General features: G+C 38.6%; 1 protein-coding gene across 3 annotated transcripts in view; it reads right to left on the bottom strand.

The window, feature by feature from the left end:
• Positions 1–371: 371 nt before the first annotated feature.
• Positions 372–15,532, bottom strand: part of LOC108717159 (ephrin type-A receptor 3) — a 150,525-nt gene continuing 135,364 nt past the window's right edge. For all 3 annotated transcript variants that reach the window (XM_018263983.2, XM_041563511.1, XM_041563510.1), the window contains 6 exons: positions 15,172–15,233; positions 4,929–5,138; positions 4,658–4,807; positions 3,207–3,400; positions 2,887–3,027; positions 372–1,301 (listed from right to left, as the gene is read on the bottom strand). In XM_018263983.2, coding sequence (XP_018119472.1) covers positions 1,202–1,301; positions 2,887–3,027; positions 3,207–3,400; positions 4,658–4,807; positions 4,929–5,138; positions 15,172–15,233 — 857 coding nt within the window. In that variant the 3' untranslated portion in view covers positions 372–1,201. The remainder of the gene's footprint in view (positions 1,302–2,886; positions 3,028–3,206; positions 3,401–4,657; positions 4,808–4,928; positions 5,139–15,171; positions 15,234–15,532) is intronic.

Genomic DNA, 15,532 nt, shown 5'->3' with positions numbered 1-15,532 from the left:
GCAAAACCGCCGCAAAAATTCAACAGCGAAAATTGTCATCAAAAACGAGACGGCGGCGCCATTTCACGAATTTTTCGCCATTTAGCGAATTTTGCAGGAAATTCACGAATTTTTCAGCAAATCGAAACGCCCCAAATTCGCCCATCACTACTGAAGGGGAAAAAAACGTTATAAAACAATGACTTTTAATGTTTAAATTTCACTTTAGTATAAATGGCTGCTGCGGAATTCTATAGCGAAGTCCAGTGTACCTTAATCAGCATTACAATGAGATTTGAGTTGCGTCCTATATTGAGCTGAAGACAAAGTAGCAGCGAGGAACAGAGGGAACCTAGGAAATCTTTCTTATTCGTACATTAAAAGACATTTTCCATGTGTTATGTGGCTCCATTTATTTAAAGACACTGCTATTAAAGCAATACAAATGCTACATGGTTTTTACAGTTTCTCTGGACAATGCATTGTGAGCGATCATAAATGTGATGGCTACAGACCTGGGATATGAAAATCAAAATATACATTTTTTTTCTCCATAAACACACACATATATAATGCATTGTATGCATTTCCTTTAAGAGCTGGAGGCAGAGATGCTTGGGACAAACAATTGTGTCTGGAGATGGAATACAAGATGACAACTGACAGATAATCTTTCATCGTCTTCTCAGTGCACATGAAGTGGGTTCAACTTAATTCTGAAGGCATTCTACATACCAACGACATCTTTTTCTCAATTGGCCACCTACGCAATAGCTGAAACACAACACCATGTCCAACCAAAGTCAGCAGTGTCTATGAACATAAGTTCTGTCTTTTGTCTGTTTCACATGTCAACATGGGTAAACTTTTGGCCCACAATATCTAATTCTCATAATGTACAAAATATCAAATCATAGTCTTTCGTCGCTGATACTTTCCACGTCTTTGTACAGTTAACGGCCATATTGTTGCTTTTAGTTTCAATGGATGTTCTAGATCCAAAACACCTTTTCCAAGGCACCATAGTCAAATCTTTAGACTATTGTCGTCTTTTAATTGCCCTTTGTGAAGCTGGCTGGATGAACGGATCATTCCCTGCAGTAATTTTGCTATTGGAAGATGAAACAGGAACACAGTAGTCAGTCAAGTCTGAATATACTGTTTCTGGTAGGGCAGAGAGATTCCCGGTGAGCATCAAAGACACTAAAAATCCTCAAGGTGGTCAGATTTGCAGATGGGTCCCCAGTACTTGAAGATTTTGTGTGCTGGCAAGTATTTTCTTCTGATGCCCAGCTAATGTGATTCCCATTTTGCTCAGCTCGCTGGAAGAAAAGAAAAATGGTTTTGAGCATTCAAATCCAAATTATGTGAATATATGTCTACAAAAAATAAATTAGTATTTGTGATGACAACCAACACTGTTGTCAACCATAGCCATACTATTATAACAAGTCCACAACAAAAGTTTTTGAGTCTTTTGGGCAGTGAAGTTCCAAGTTACAGCGAGTCCTTATCAAGGGCTCTCCCAGGCCCGTAGGAAATTCAAATATAGGTAAAGGGGAATCGCTGTATTTCCTGACAAAGCAAAGGAAAAAAGGGAACAAAAACAGATATGCGTAATATGGTGCAGTATTTTCTGCTATTTTTTGTATAAATGCACCTTTAACTGTGCGTGATTAAACGTATATAAAAGTGCACGATGTGTGACAAAATTAAAACACTTCGATTGTGCGACTGTGTGTCTATTTTATATATATATATACACCACTGTTATTTTATATATTAGTGTGAATAATAATATAAGTGACTAGAAAAAATTTTTTACCAGTGAAAAAATAAAAATAAAATAAAAATATAAAAAAATAAATAAAAATAAAAATAAAAATAAAAATAAAACAAACACCAAAAAATTTTTTTTAGATACTAATGTGTAAAAATATCCTTATCTCACAAACACCTCTTATAGTTAATAATTAACAAATTAGTTCTAAAGACACCAAATGGTAGCAAGCAATTAAACCAAAACTCTCTATGCTTGCTACCATTTGGTGTCTTTAGAACTAATTTGTTAATTATTAACTGTGGCTCAAGGGTAAAAAAGGTTGGGGGCATAGAGTATGGTGAGTCTAAACCTATCAACATTACTTCTCTCATTTCTGGCACTATCTAGACAGCAAATCATTCAGGTATGGGACCTGTTATCCAGAATGTTTTGGACCTGGGTTTTAGGAATAAGTAGTCTTCCGTAATTTGGATTACCATACTTTAAGAGGGTTATTTAATAAAACTCAATTCTTTCTGGTTGGACTTTTTGGGGCAAAAGCTAAAAGAAAAAAAAAACTTATCGTGGTTTAGCCCGATAATCCAAAAAATTTGGGGTTTTCGGGCAAAAACCCCAAAAAAATCAAGTTTTTTCCTGATCTAATTAATTAAAGTTATTTTAATGATACAGGAGGCAACATTTTGGATGGGAGTTTGGGCAAGCTTTTTTTATTTAAAATATGAGAAAAAAAGTAAACAATTCCCTAAAAGTCATAATCAAATACAACTTAGTACTTTATTAGTACAGAGAAAAAGGAAATATTTTTTTTTAAAACTTGAATTATTTGGATAAAATTGAGTATATGGGTGATCACCTTACCATAATTTAGAGCTTTCTGGATAAATGGTTTCCAGAAAACCAATCCCATACCTGTATTATAATTTCTGATGTTGGTGATATACATTAGCTCTTTTAGTGCTAATCACCCGTAAGACTTCCATGCAGCCGTGGTAACTAATTGTTAGTGAAATTAACGTTGAAATAAATATTAAAGCTTTAAAGAGTTCTTGATCAGTTGAAGGAGGTTTTAGTCAGGTACCTATTGATTAAGGTTGAATGAGACATAGTTATAGTTTCAGACTTACTTGCTGCTTAAGTATAGCACTGATTCTAGGGTCACATAACCGGCCATTGTGAAGTTATCTATGTACTGACTCATCTTGATGGCTTCAAGCCACTGTTCAACAGTAGTGACTGGCAGTGAATCGTGCAGACTTGGGTCCTGCCTGCAAAGATAAAGTGAAGCTTGTCAGGAAACAATTTGTGCAAATAGTGTCAGGCATGCCGCGGCAGCAATTACGCTGAAATCTTGGTGAAAAAAAGTTCATTGTTGGTCAACAACATTCTCATAAAAACACATTTACATCTCTCACCCAGGACCTTTAGATTTCATTGAAGTACTTACCACGTAGAGCTGTTGGCAAGTTCATTCAGGCTGCTTGGGGTCCTTATATATTTGTCCAGAATATTGACAATTTGACCAAACTTAGGCCGGTCACTTCGACATTTCTGCCAACAGTCTAGCATAAGCTGATGCAACACCACTGGGCAGTCCATAGGAGGGGGAAGCCGGTATCCTTCATCTATTGCTTTTATGACCTGAGAAAATATATTATTATATTATTATAATTGATATATATATATATATATATATATATATATATATATATATATATATATATATTTATCATTCATTTTAATAATATAAACCTACCAAGATGTTTACCTGTGATTGTACTGTAGGCCAATTGCATTTGTATGTAAATAACAGCTGGGTTATTAATCATGGATATGCAATCTTATTATAGTTACACTGAGTGACTACGGTCTCTGTGACCTTGAAAATCTCAGCACAAACCTTTACTAGGTATTCGTGTTTCATATTGATCTCCTTAAGGGGTTTTTAGGCTCGTGGTGCTTGGCATTTAAATCCATGACAATTATAGGTCTACTATGATCATGGTGGTGCAAAATTATTGCTTTACATCTTGCTTTTTTAATTTACATTTTCCCCTTTGCCCTGTCTTTATCTACTGTATTGCCACTGTATTTCCACTGCATATTTATACCCATATTTATCCTGCTAAGTTTTCTTTGTCCCTTATATTCTCTGTTCCTCTTTCATTCTGTCACTCATGAGCAAGTCATCCCTTACCATCTTCAGAATTTTCTTTTGTCATTTTGCCTTCTGTTTTTTGTCTTGCATTTCCCATTGTATTCCTGCTCTGCAGTTCTGCTTTGCTTTCCTTTTGCCCCTGTTATCCTTTGTCCCTGATGTATCTGATCATTTCATTTCTAACACTGAAAGATCCAAATGCTGATTCTCCCTTTTGTCTAGCATTGACTGCCCAATGCAGCTCTGCAAAGTGAAATTGACTTGAGATCACTATCACTAAAAGGTGAGAAGCTCTTTTATCTGTCTACTCTAATTACCTGCAGGCACGCTGGCTGCATGCACACATATTGTGCATGGCCCACTGCTCTTTTATTTATTATGATTTAATGGTCTTCACTGCTCCAATAACGCTGAGCAAACAATCAGTCGTGCTTGGTCCTCCCAACCCACACAAAGCACGCACGTGCACCACAGCACAATTTGTTCCAATCCCACTAAGCCTTTCTGGACTACTGATCCTTGTCGGGAAGATAAAACACTGTTTATTCTCTACCAGATATAAAATGTGATCTCAAACACCACACTGGTTTATCCCTTGACTGTAAAATACTCTTTTTCTTCTATATTTCTTCATATAATGGATAGCCTTTTCATGAAAAACATAGCATATCTCATAAAAACTAGCTCTATACTAGACTATAAGACTATTCATGATGAAGAAGCCTAATTTAAGAACTCACATCTTGGTTGGACATTTCCCAGTAGGGTCGTTCACCATACGATATCACCTCCCACATGACAATTCCATAACTCCAGACATCACTCGCTGAAGTAAACTTTCGGTAAGCTATGGCTTCCGGGGCTGTCCATCGGATGGGAATTTTACCTCCCTTTTTGATAAAAGAACAGTGTAATAGACTTACATTATTAAATGTCATTGATGAAGTACTCAGGTGTTATAGTATCCAACAAACAGGTACACAGAAGAAGAATAATGACATTCATCCCTACCCTTGTGGTGTAGGCTGCCTCAGGGTCATCCTCCAGGACTCGAGAAAGGCCAAAGTCAGAGACTTTGCATACCAGGTTGTTGTTGACCAAAATATTTCTAGCAGCCAGATCTCTGTGGACATAGTTCATGTCAGATAAGTATTTCATACCAGAAGCTATGCCTCGTAGCATCCCAACTAACTGAATCACTGTGAATTGGCCGTCATGCTTCTAGAAGATAAGAGAGATTAATCTTGATGAGTAGGCTGTTTGGATAAGCACATGCAAAAGTCGAACTAGGAACCAATAAAGCATGGTTTGAGAATAAAACACAACATTATGTGAGTAGTTATATACTGTCACTATGTTCTCCTAGTTATTATTTCTCTGCTTCTTTTGGTGCTCTAGGTACTGGCACAGGTACATCTTCTCCACCCACACACAACTTTACAAGACTCATTCATATAGTAAAGCCGTACAATTCCGCTTATTTCATAATAATCACCACGTATAACATTAAAGACATTTTAAAGTAATTTGTTATTAGCATTGCAATTAACTTAATGATCTTTAATATTCATGGAAGTGTGTAGTATCATTGTTTCACTGCAATTTGAATATCTAAGCAATAAAACAATATGCCGGTGGGATAATGCAGAGAAGAAACACGTGCATTATAATGACTCGAGGCATGGATCCCATTACCCTGCAGGCATAATTAAACTGCAGTTTACTACAACCAATAGTTGAAGCTAAATATTAATTACAATATTGTCAAAGGTTTAAGGATGATGTACAGTACCTATAAACCAACAATGTATTTAGCTGTATATAATGCATGGACTTGTTTTATTCCTTGATGATAAAGGAATCCCTGCAACGTTTTCCATGGTTTATATATCCAGCCCCCAACCCCGCACATGATATATACATGAAAACTTCCGTGTTATTGTAATGAGACCTACACAATCCCCAGGCTCTAAGTGGAATACCAGGAAATTCTCCTTGGGTGGCAAATCTGCCCCTTTTGCCTTGTATCTCATATAAAAGACCTCAAGACGGGGGCATTGACCAATGAATAGTTTTTATTAACCTGCATCAAATTTCTAAACACTGCCCAACCTTTATATATCTGCCTCAATTGCCTGCATTTTTCAAAATCAACTTTTTTAAAAAAAAAAAAAAATCAAATTTAGAAATAGCTTGAATGATGGAAGTATAACCAAAGAGGGCCTATTATTAGCATTCAGATTTCTTTTTTTCACTAATCATAGTTTTTCTTTAAAAATTCATGTTTTTTATTTCTCTAAAACCCTAAAAATGTGAAAACCACGAAAACCTCTAATACAAAACTTCTCCAGCAGTCAAGGTCCCATAGAAGTCAATGGGAGCTGTGCTGATCCTATTGGACATTTTTTGGCCATTCCGACTTTTAGAGGTTTTCGGATTATTTTCTGCTTGTAATTGTCTGAAAAACTAACATTTTTGGAGGTTTTAGAGATATTCATAATTTTTTAGATTGTTCAGTGTCTTCTTCTGTTTGCGCTTTTGTATTCGCATCTTTTAATAACTTTCATGGCAATTGTGGTTTAAGAGGTAATGAGATTAATCATGGTTTCAAAAGCTATAATACCACTAAAATTCTAACTTTAGTAAATGGGACTCAAAATCTTGAAAATTCAAAACTTGTTTTAGAAAATATTAGCAATAGCAAAGAAAATCCTGGGTGTTTGTTACCAGTACCTTTAATAGAGCCTGATATACAGTACACTAAAATAGAAGCAAATAAACTAGGAGTATAAATATTTCCATTTCTTTGTATCTCATCCAAAACTGAGCTTGTTTTTTTTTCTTATTTTAAACTCAAAATCGAAATTGCATTTACTCTTTTCCTGGAAGCTTTTAGCTTCTTCTGACCTGAAGCTGTTTCTGTTAAGTTCCTCAATAGAAAGACATAAAAGCAAACACACAGACCTAGGCACACTCGCCGACTAAAATGCTTTAATGGTTTTAATACCTATAAGATCTAAAAGTGCAAACAAAGAACAACAGATCCTTAAACCTGAGTTGTCAGCATAACTTGAAGTTGAAGCAGAAATTGTTTAAGACAGGGAGAGCTGGATGGCCACATTTTGTTCTTGGCGTTCAGCCAGTGTCCCTCTTATCTCAACATAAAAGGTACCACTTCAATTTACACCTCCATAACAGACAAAGAAAACACTCTGCATTGATGTTCAGTGGAACCTCTCAAATCTGCAAAATGAGAACAAGAGATACAAAACATATGGACTGCACAGGGATCCAGCTGAGAAAGGCTTTGTCTGTCTGCATTTCCTTAACTAATTATTAAGAGACAAATTTGGGCAATGCCTGGAAACACTTGCTCACTAAAGGTGGAAGTAAATCTGGGCACATGTATTATCTGATTACACATAAGGACACAGAGCCATTGCATTCATCCTCTTAGCACCATGACATTTTGTGATTTAGGGCAGTAGCGATCCTAGAGGGGGCGGGCCCTGGTGCGTGACTCGCAGCCGGGCCCGCCCCCTCCGTACGGCCGCATTTGGCCGCATTTTTAGCGGCGAACGGACTGCCGGGGGGCCCTGAGGGGGTGCGGGCCCTGCTCCCCCGGTAGTTCCGCCACTGATTTAGGGGCTTTGCTTATTATACCCATGTCATTCTAAATGAATGTCCTCATTCATAATGAGCAAGAACAGTTTTGTGCTTCCCCAAGGATTAGTAGTGGGGTTAGTATTCCCAGGCTACACCAGTCAGTGTAGGGACTTCAGTGTGGTAAGAAGCTGGGTAGTTCACGAAGTTTTCCGTTTTCTTTTTTCGTCAACTTCGTGACTTTCGGCGCATGTGCAGTAGAGCTGAACCGGCAAATGCTTCTACTGCGCAAGCGCCACCGGGGAATCCAGGAAGAAGACAGCACGGGAGAAGATGGCGCCTGCAAACTCCACAGGAGAGGACCTGCACAGAGGGGTAACTAGCTACTTAGGGGCATTTGCCCGGGGGGGAAGTAGGCCGGGGGGAGGAGAGATGTGGTCTACGGAGGGGAGGGGTTTTGCACCGAAAGGGTTTCCTTCTCCTTTAAGGACCAAAACTGCACTGCATACTCCAGATGAGGCCTGACCAATGACCTATAAAGAGGCAAAATTATATTTTCATCCCTTAAGTTAATGCCCTTTTTAATGCAAGACATTACATTTGTGTTTTTAGTTGTAAGGACCCCAGTACCACTTGTGCAGTGTCACCTATAGTGGAAAATACAAAACCTGAATGTATAAGTGATGGTACATAAGCAGAATTATGCACATGTAACAGAACCTACTTGGGCATTTATCTACAAATATCCCTGAATTTTTACGAACTTGCTCTCTAAATCCCTGAGGTTATAAGAAGGAATTTTACAAAGCGCCTATCTTTCAGCTTAAGGAGAACGTGAACGAATGGTGAACTAATTACAAGCAATTGATTTTAGCATTAACCTGGATTCCAGGCTTTGCCTGGAAGGAAAAAATCAAATGTTATTAAACCTACGCAATTAAAAGTAGAACAAGATGAAGCATATGGTTTGCTCTCTAAATCTTACAAAGGGAACAATGGGTACTGGTGTGTCATAAAATGAAGAGTTAGGAAGGTTAAGATATAGATGAGGAAGTGTAAAGTTGGCCATACACAGAGAGATCCGCTTGTTTGGCGATGTTGCCAAACTAGCGGATCTCTCCTAGATATGCCCACCTTGAGGTGGGCCATATCAGACGGATCTGATCGTGGGCCATAGGGCCCAACGATCGGATCATAATGCAGGAGTACGGGTGGTCAGATCATGGTACTGCATCAATGAACAGATGGGGTCCACGATTCAACGGGATTTTTAGCCCTGCCCGATCGACATCTGGCCGACTTTCAGACAGATATCGTTCAGGACAGCCCGTCAGAGGGTCCCATAAACAGGCCAATAAGTTGCCGACCCGGTCTGTCTGCAGCTTTTATTGGCCCGTGTTTGGCCACCTATAGAGTATATGTTTGTGTATACATATCTAGACACCATGTTATAGCCTCAGTTACAACCACAGTTCAGTTAGAACCAAAGTTCATATTTTCAGCACACAGCTTGACATTTTTGACAGGATTACAACATCAGTGGTCATGCTCCAAGTTACATTTACCACAATTACACCATCATTGCTTCAGATGCACCAAAACACATGATATTGCACAACTATGTTTTTACATGAACAGGGCCTGATTATTTATTAGGAGCTCTAGGCACTATGCATGTGCAACAGGTTCAAAATCTTCTATTAATTCTCAGGATCAGAAAATACAAATGGAACAACCAGGAACTGTGTATCTGAGACACGCAGTTATACGCCTTTTCTCATTGACATTAATATTGTGCAGTGAGATCCAATTCAACTCTATTTTGCTGATTTATAGTTCCTGATGACATATTACGTTTATTCCTGATAGGCACCTGATACACATTTATTAATGGTTGTTACCCGTGGGTTTTTATTGCGCACACCTGCTTGCATTCATTAATATGTCAAATCTGTACTATATGTGAAAACTGCTTTCATACTGTACTGAAATTGAAAAGTGCTTGGAAAGACAAAACATGGTTATTCAGCATCCTAAACCTAAAGGAATAAACCCACATTTTTTTTTCGAATGGAAGCTTTTTGATGGATAGTGGCATATTTTGGCACTTTGCTTTATAAAAATAAACCATAAAGGTTGGACTCCACAAACGATTTTGTTGCGATAACGCTGCGTCGGATCGCGACAAAATCGTTAGAGGAGTCCTATCCTTATAGACACAGTTACATGAGGGAAAAAAATTGCAAGAAATAAAAATGTATTTTGTACAATGAAATGAGTAGGAGGAAAGAATGTTGCAGCAGATGAGGTGTACAGATTTGATACAGTGATATTTACTGTAGAAATGAAGGTCTATGAGTCCTGAGAACTCTATTTGTACATAGATATTGAATTGGCCCAAGGATCATGTACACATGACAGTTGTCAATAGTGATTTCTTAAAAGCTGTGATTCTTTCTTCCGTTAGATCACTTGAGGATCGAAGGCAGTTATGGTGGGGTGCGACCTTGATGGAGGTGAATCTAACTTACTTAAATACAGTCTTTGTATGGATGGATATTTGTGTAGCAACTGGTAAGGTATACGGTGAATATAAATTGACCATACACGATACAATATATTACTATGCTTATTTTTTGGCCAAAATGGTCAACCACTTTCCGTTGTGTAGGATATGGTGTTACTGTATTTTCAGACCAAAATCCATTTATGATTGAAGGGATTTTAGTTTAAGTAGGATAGAAAATCGGATTAATTGCTCATAAATTATGCTGGTATCAGCTACGTCAGATGAATTTGATGTCCAGATGTTCCATGTCATTTGGTCGGCTGCCCAACATCTAGAAACAAATACAATGACCAGATCTTATAATGTACAACTAGCTCTACACTACACTTACTCACTTCAGACAAAGGAATAGGTGCCACACAAGAGAGGTAGATAAATTGTCTTGTTCAGACTGCGGAGCTGCAAAAAATGGCATCTAACAGTGCCTTGGAAACCATGTTGTGCAGCTGTGTGTACTTTTGAGAATTGAACATAGTCAAAACTGTATATATAGGAATTGGTTGTCACTAGTATGTGACAGTCATCAGACTTAATAGCATGCTACAACTTTATGTAACACCATTGGATGGCATGCTGCCTTGTTATGTGATTAGATCATCATGATTCCCAGAGATTGTGGATAGCATTGTGATTGGCCAAGTAACTCAGACTGACTGAATAGGATTGCAATCATATAGAGGGCTCGTACAATGATGACAATTGCAGGTATGTGTGCGACGGACACCAAAATTAGGGTGAATATCAGACACTATCAGCAGATGAAACGGCTCCTTTACTAAAGGTTGGTAAGGTACAAAGTGTGAAAAACATGCACTAAAAGCTATTTTTTACCACAATGCAACATGCTGCTGCATTTTATAAAGAAATCAGAAAGTTGTGATAATGATCATTTCTAGCAGAGTTAATTAAAGCTTTCTTTTATGCATATTTAATGATTAAAATCAAACCGAAACTTTCCCGTACGTACAAACTGGCTCAGCAGATTAAGATTAATGAAAACAGTTGTCCAATTTCCAGTGTCCTTCAGATACATCATTGTCTTTGCAGCAGGTGATTAAGAACCTGCCCAGCCTTTGCACTGTGTCATTAAGAATCAGGAATTCTATTAAGGTACAAGCTCTACGTCTTGAAACACCCTACTATACTAGATAAGCAAATTCAGTCACCGCCGGACATAAAAGTTTATCCTGTCACTGGTATCAGCAAATACTCCTGATAAATTTCCTAAAGATACCAACAAATATCTACCGAGTGAACTGAATTTCCTGCTCTGACTCAGAACAATAATACAGTACCCCTAGCTCTAGCAAATGAATGTGCCCAAACTTGGTTTGGGCACTCTGTATGTCTACTTTTCAACTGCTTCTAACTTAGGTTTGTTTAAACCGCTAGGCGAAATTTCGTCCATTTTCTTATACACATACAGTATCTTTTTGCTTATGCTTACAATAGAAGCAGACTCATATTACATTTCAACTCTGTTTGGCCTATCTAGTACTGTGGAAGATGTGTACTGGGGCAGTGAATAGTAAATACTACTGGTACATAGTTATTTATACCCACTAGCTTTTATCAAAAATATCAACCCACATTTCAAATTACAAATTCATAAGAAAACATTCTGCATAATCATTATCATACCACTCATAATACTCATACGGTTCCCACTCTGATACTTTTGGGGAATCTTCTCTCACCCACTATTTTCTCCAACTATTCATTGAGATTTCTACTCCAGTTCAATCATTCCTATACTCATCCAAACCTTTTCTGCTAACTCTGTCTTGAACACCTTCAGCATTTCAGAACAATTATCTTTAAGATACATAGGTCACATAGGCCCCCATTATATTCATCAAAAAGGCCTTCTGCCCCATACCCTGGAGCTACATGTTCTCTCACCCGTTTCTTCATGAGAGGGATACAGAAGACTAATTGTAGCCACTTTTATATTACAGGTGGATTCACCTTATCCTCAATGGAGCACGATGTCTGCTTTAAATGAAACACCCATCTTGCAGGCAGGTCATAAGCTTTTTTGTGCAGGGTCCTCTAGTCTTTACCTCTTGTATCAGGTATTGGTTTCTATGTATTTAAAACTGTATGTTCAATGTATACAGCCATTCATTGTACAATGCTGTAAAATATGTTGGCACTTTGTAACATGATACTATGGGGCAAATTCACTAAGATGCAAAGTTGCGCCAGGCGCAACTTCGCCGCACTTCGCCAGGCGTAGTTTCGCCAGCGCTCCGCAAATTCACTAAAATCCGAAGTTGCGCTCAGGGGTAGCATAAGGTTGCGAAGTTGCGCTAGCATTGATTCACTATGTAAAGCGAAGTTACGCTAGCGAAGGCTAATTTGCATACAGCGCCAAATTCAAATTTCAATGGAGGAATACGTATCTGCACTACAAATGCCTAGAAAACCTTCAAATCAGCAAATAAAAATTTTATTTTGCCCTACACATGTGCCCACTGCCTAGGTAAGTTGCCATGAGTCAGGAAATGTAGGGGGAAGGAGGGGAGCCCCAAAAATTTTTTCGATCTTTTTCAGCCCATCACCCATAATGTAGAAAACACGGCAGCGTTTTTTGGGACTTAGAAAAAATTTTGACTTTTTTTGAAACAATCCCTATCTACTATATTGCGCTTCGCCAGGTCTGAGGTGGTGAAGGAAGTCTAGCGTAAAAGGTAGCGTTCAGTACACTGCGCACGTTAGTGAATTTGCGTAGTTACGTGGCTAGCGAAACTTCGCCAGGCGTAAGGGTGCGAAGCAACACTAGCGAAACTACGCCAGCGTTCGTTAGTGAATTTGCGCAGTAACGAAAATGACAAACGCTAGCGAACTAACGCTAGCGTTCTGCGCTTCGGCGCTTAGTGAATTTGCCCCATATGCCCATGGCATAGAGGAGGGGCAGACAATATTTGATTGACAGCTGAGATTTTTAAATGAGCTTACAACAGCTATGAATGCTTTAATAAAAAACAGAAATTCGATTTCATGTTTAATTTGAAAAGGACTTTTATTATAAAGATTTTTGTGTCTGGGTGACAGGTCCACTTTAACTGGTTACAATATGTTACTGCTGTATAAAGCTTTGTATTAATAGTGGAAGCCTTGCGACACCTTAGTTATCCTATTTCTTCTTTATAATACAATTTGCTTTTTTCCCATTTAAATAGCTTGATGTGCCAGCACAGACAAGTACTGTTTAAAAACCGAATTCTAATTGTTCCAAATTGCACTCTTACATCATGACATTAAACATCCCCAGAAGAGTCTGTGTTTCACCCTATGATGTCATCTCTAGCTTTTAGCTCTGGGCAGTCAGGAGCAGCAGCACACGAGCCAGAGAGAGAGTTTTTATAGAGCTGCTGCCCGCTGAGAATGACATGCCTTTATTTTATCAGTCTGGTTGCCTTTCTGAGCAGAGCATTTGGAACTAAATTGGATTGTGCTGCTTTTTTGCCATGACCTGAAAGATATTCTTAGATATTTAAATTGAAATCAACTCTCCAGCAGTGGGGAATTTATATTAGGAGGAATTTTAAATGTCTTACTGCCGGTTTCTGTGCTTGACAGGTAAGACGCTAAAAGTTCTGGACAGCCTATCATTTGATTCTGCTGACAGTGCCCCATCTCATTAACCTCCTGACTTCTCTTTAGTTCCAGTATTACTGGGTATGGAGGGGCATCTTGTTCTGATCTATGGATGTTGGGCCATGGATTCCATCAATCTATAGCCTCATCCCTTATTTACCCAGATTTTGCAATATATACCATCTGATCTCTGCAATGTTAAAGGAGACACTGTGTAACAAAACATTGCATTACACTTCTGTAAATATAGACGGAATGTGCTTAAAAAATAGGTTGAAAATGTATAGTGATGAGTGAATCTGTCCCGTATCTTTTTTTCCGTGAAAAATTCACAAAATGCACTGAAGTCAATGGGCGTCCAAATTTTTTTACGTGCTACAATTTTTTATGCGCATTACAATTTTACTCACTCCAAATGCATAAAAATCAAAGGGCATTTTTTCTTATGGTGACTTTTTGTCCAAGGCATTAAAGTCAATGGGTGTTTTTTCTTATGGTCGTTTTTCTTACGGCAACTTTTTTTGTTGCAGCAGATTTTTCCGCTGCAGATGGCAAAATTCAGAATTTCGCCATGAATACATGGCTGGATTCACTCACCGCTTAAAATTTCCCCCAAAACCCTACTGTGTGTGCTATATGAATTGCCTTCTAATGGGCTCTATTTTGTGCCCAATAGAAGCCACAGCACTTGCACTGCATACTAATAATATACCTACTATTCATGTTGGGTGCTTATTCATTATTAGCATCATTATGATTAATGCACAGGCAGAGGGCCTTTGGATGCAGGTACTGTAAATATAAAACATGTTTTCGATGAGAATTAAAGAGATACACACTGAAAATGGATTTTTATTCACCCATGCAGAACATGCTTTAGGCTAAGGCCACACTAGGCGATAGCGCCGCGATTTGACTCGCGGCGACTTTTCGCCGCGACTTTTAATCCGCAATCGCTGGGGAAACTTTTGCGCTGGCGTCTATGGGAATCGCGACAAATCGCCAGCGTAAAAACACACGCGGCGATCTTTTCTCTACTGTCGCTCGAAATTGCCTCGCTAGGCGATTCCGAGCGACAATAGAAAAAAGATCGCCGCGTGTGTTTTTACGCTGGCGATTTGTCGCGATTCCCATAGACGCCAGCGCAAAAGTTTCCCCAGCGATTGCGGATTAAAAGTCGCGGCGAAAAGTCGCCGCGAGTCAAATCGCGGCGCTATCGCCTAGTGTGGCCTTAGCCTTAACAAGAAGGATCTAGGCTTATTTAACTGAAAAGTAAGTAGCTATATTCAGCTGTGTCTTATATTCCTATAGTTGCCCCCCCCCCCAGCATACTTCTTTTGCAATCTGCCTGGGGACCACTTTGTATAGAACTTTAAAAATAGAAATTCTGCTCCATAAGTTATTTTTACCTCTCTTAGTAAAGAGGCACCTGAGGCAAGGTTTAACGTGGCACAAGCACGGAAGCCCTAATCTGCTTACCTTTAGGAAGGTATCCAAAGAGCCATTTTCCATAAACTCCGTTATAATCATGACTGGTTTACCTATAAGATAAGGAACAGTATGAGATGACGTACACAGCCAAACATAATCATAACACTGAATATTCAGAGCAAAGCAAAGTTAAACATTTCAATATCAGATATTTTATAGGTATTCAATATAAATTTCTTTAACAAATCAACTACATTATTGCTGCTTTTGTTTTTATAATTGCAGCTATACCCTACGCCCATTTGGCATCACAAAGTGGACAACCGGCACTGCAATAACTCCTGCTTTGGGCACAGTATGAAATATACCGCCCATGCACCTGTCTGCACTAATCTTACCTGGTGGCAGT

Source organism: Xenopus laevis, chromosome 5L, assembly GCF_017654675.1.
Source record: "Xenopus laevis strain J_2021 chromosome 5L, Xenopus_laevis_v10.1, whole genome shotgun sequence".
NCBI lineage: Eukaryota > Metazoa > Chordata > Amphibia > Anura > Pipidae > Xenopus > Xenopus laevis.
This window is presented reverse-complemented; position numbering and strand designations above follow the sequence as displayed.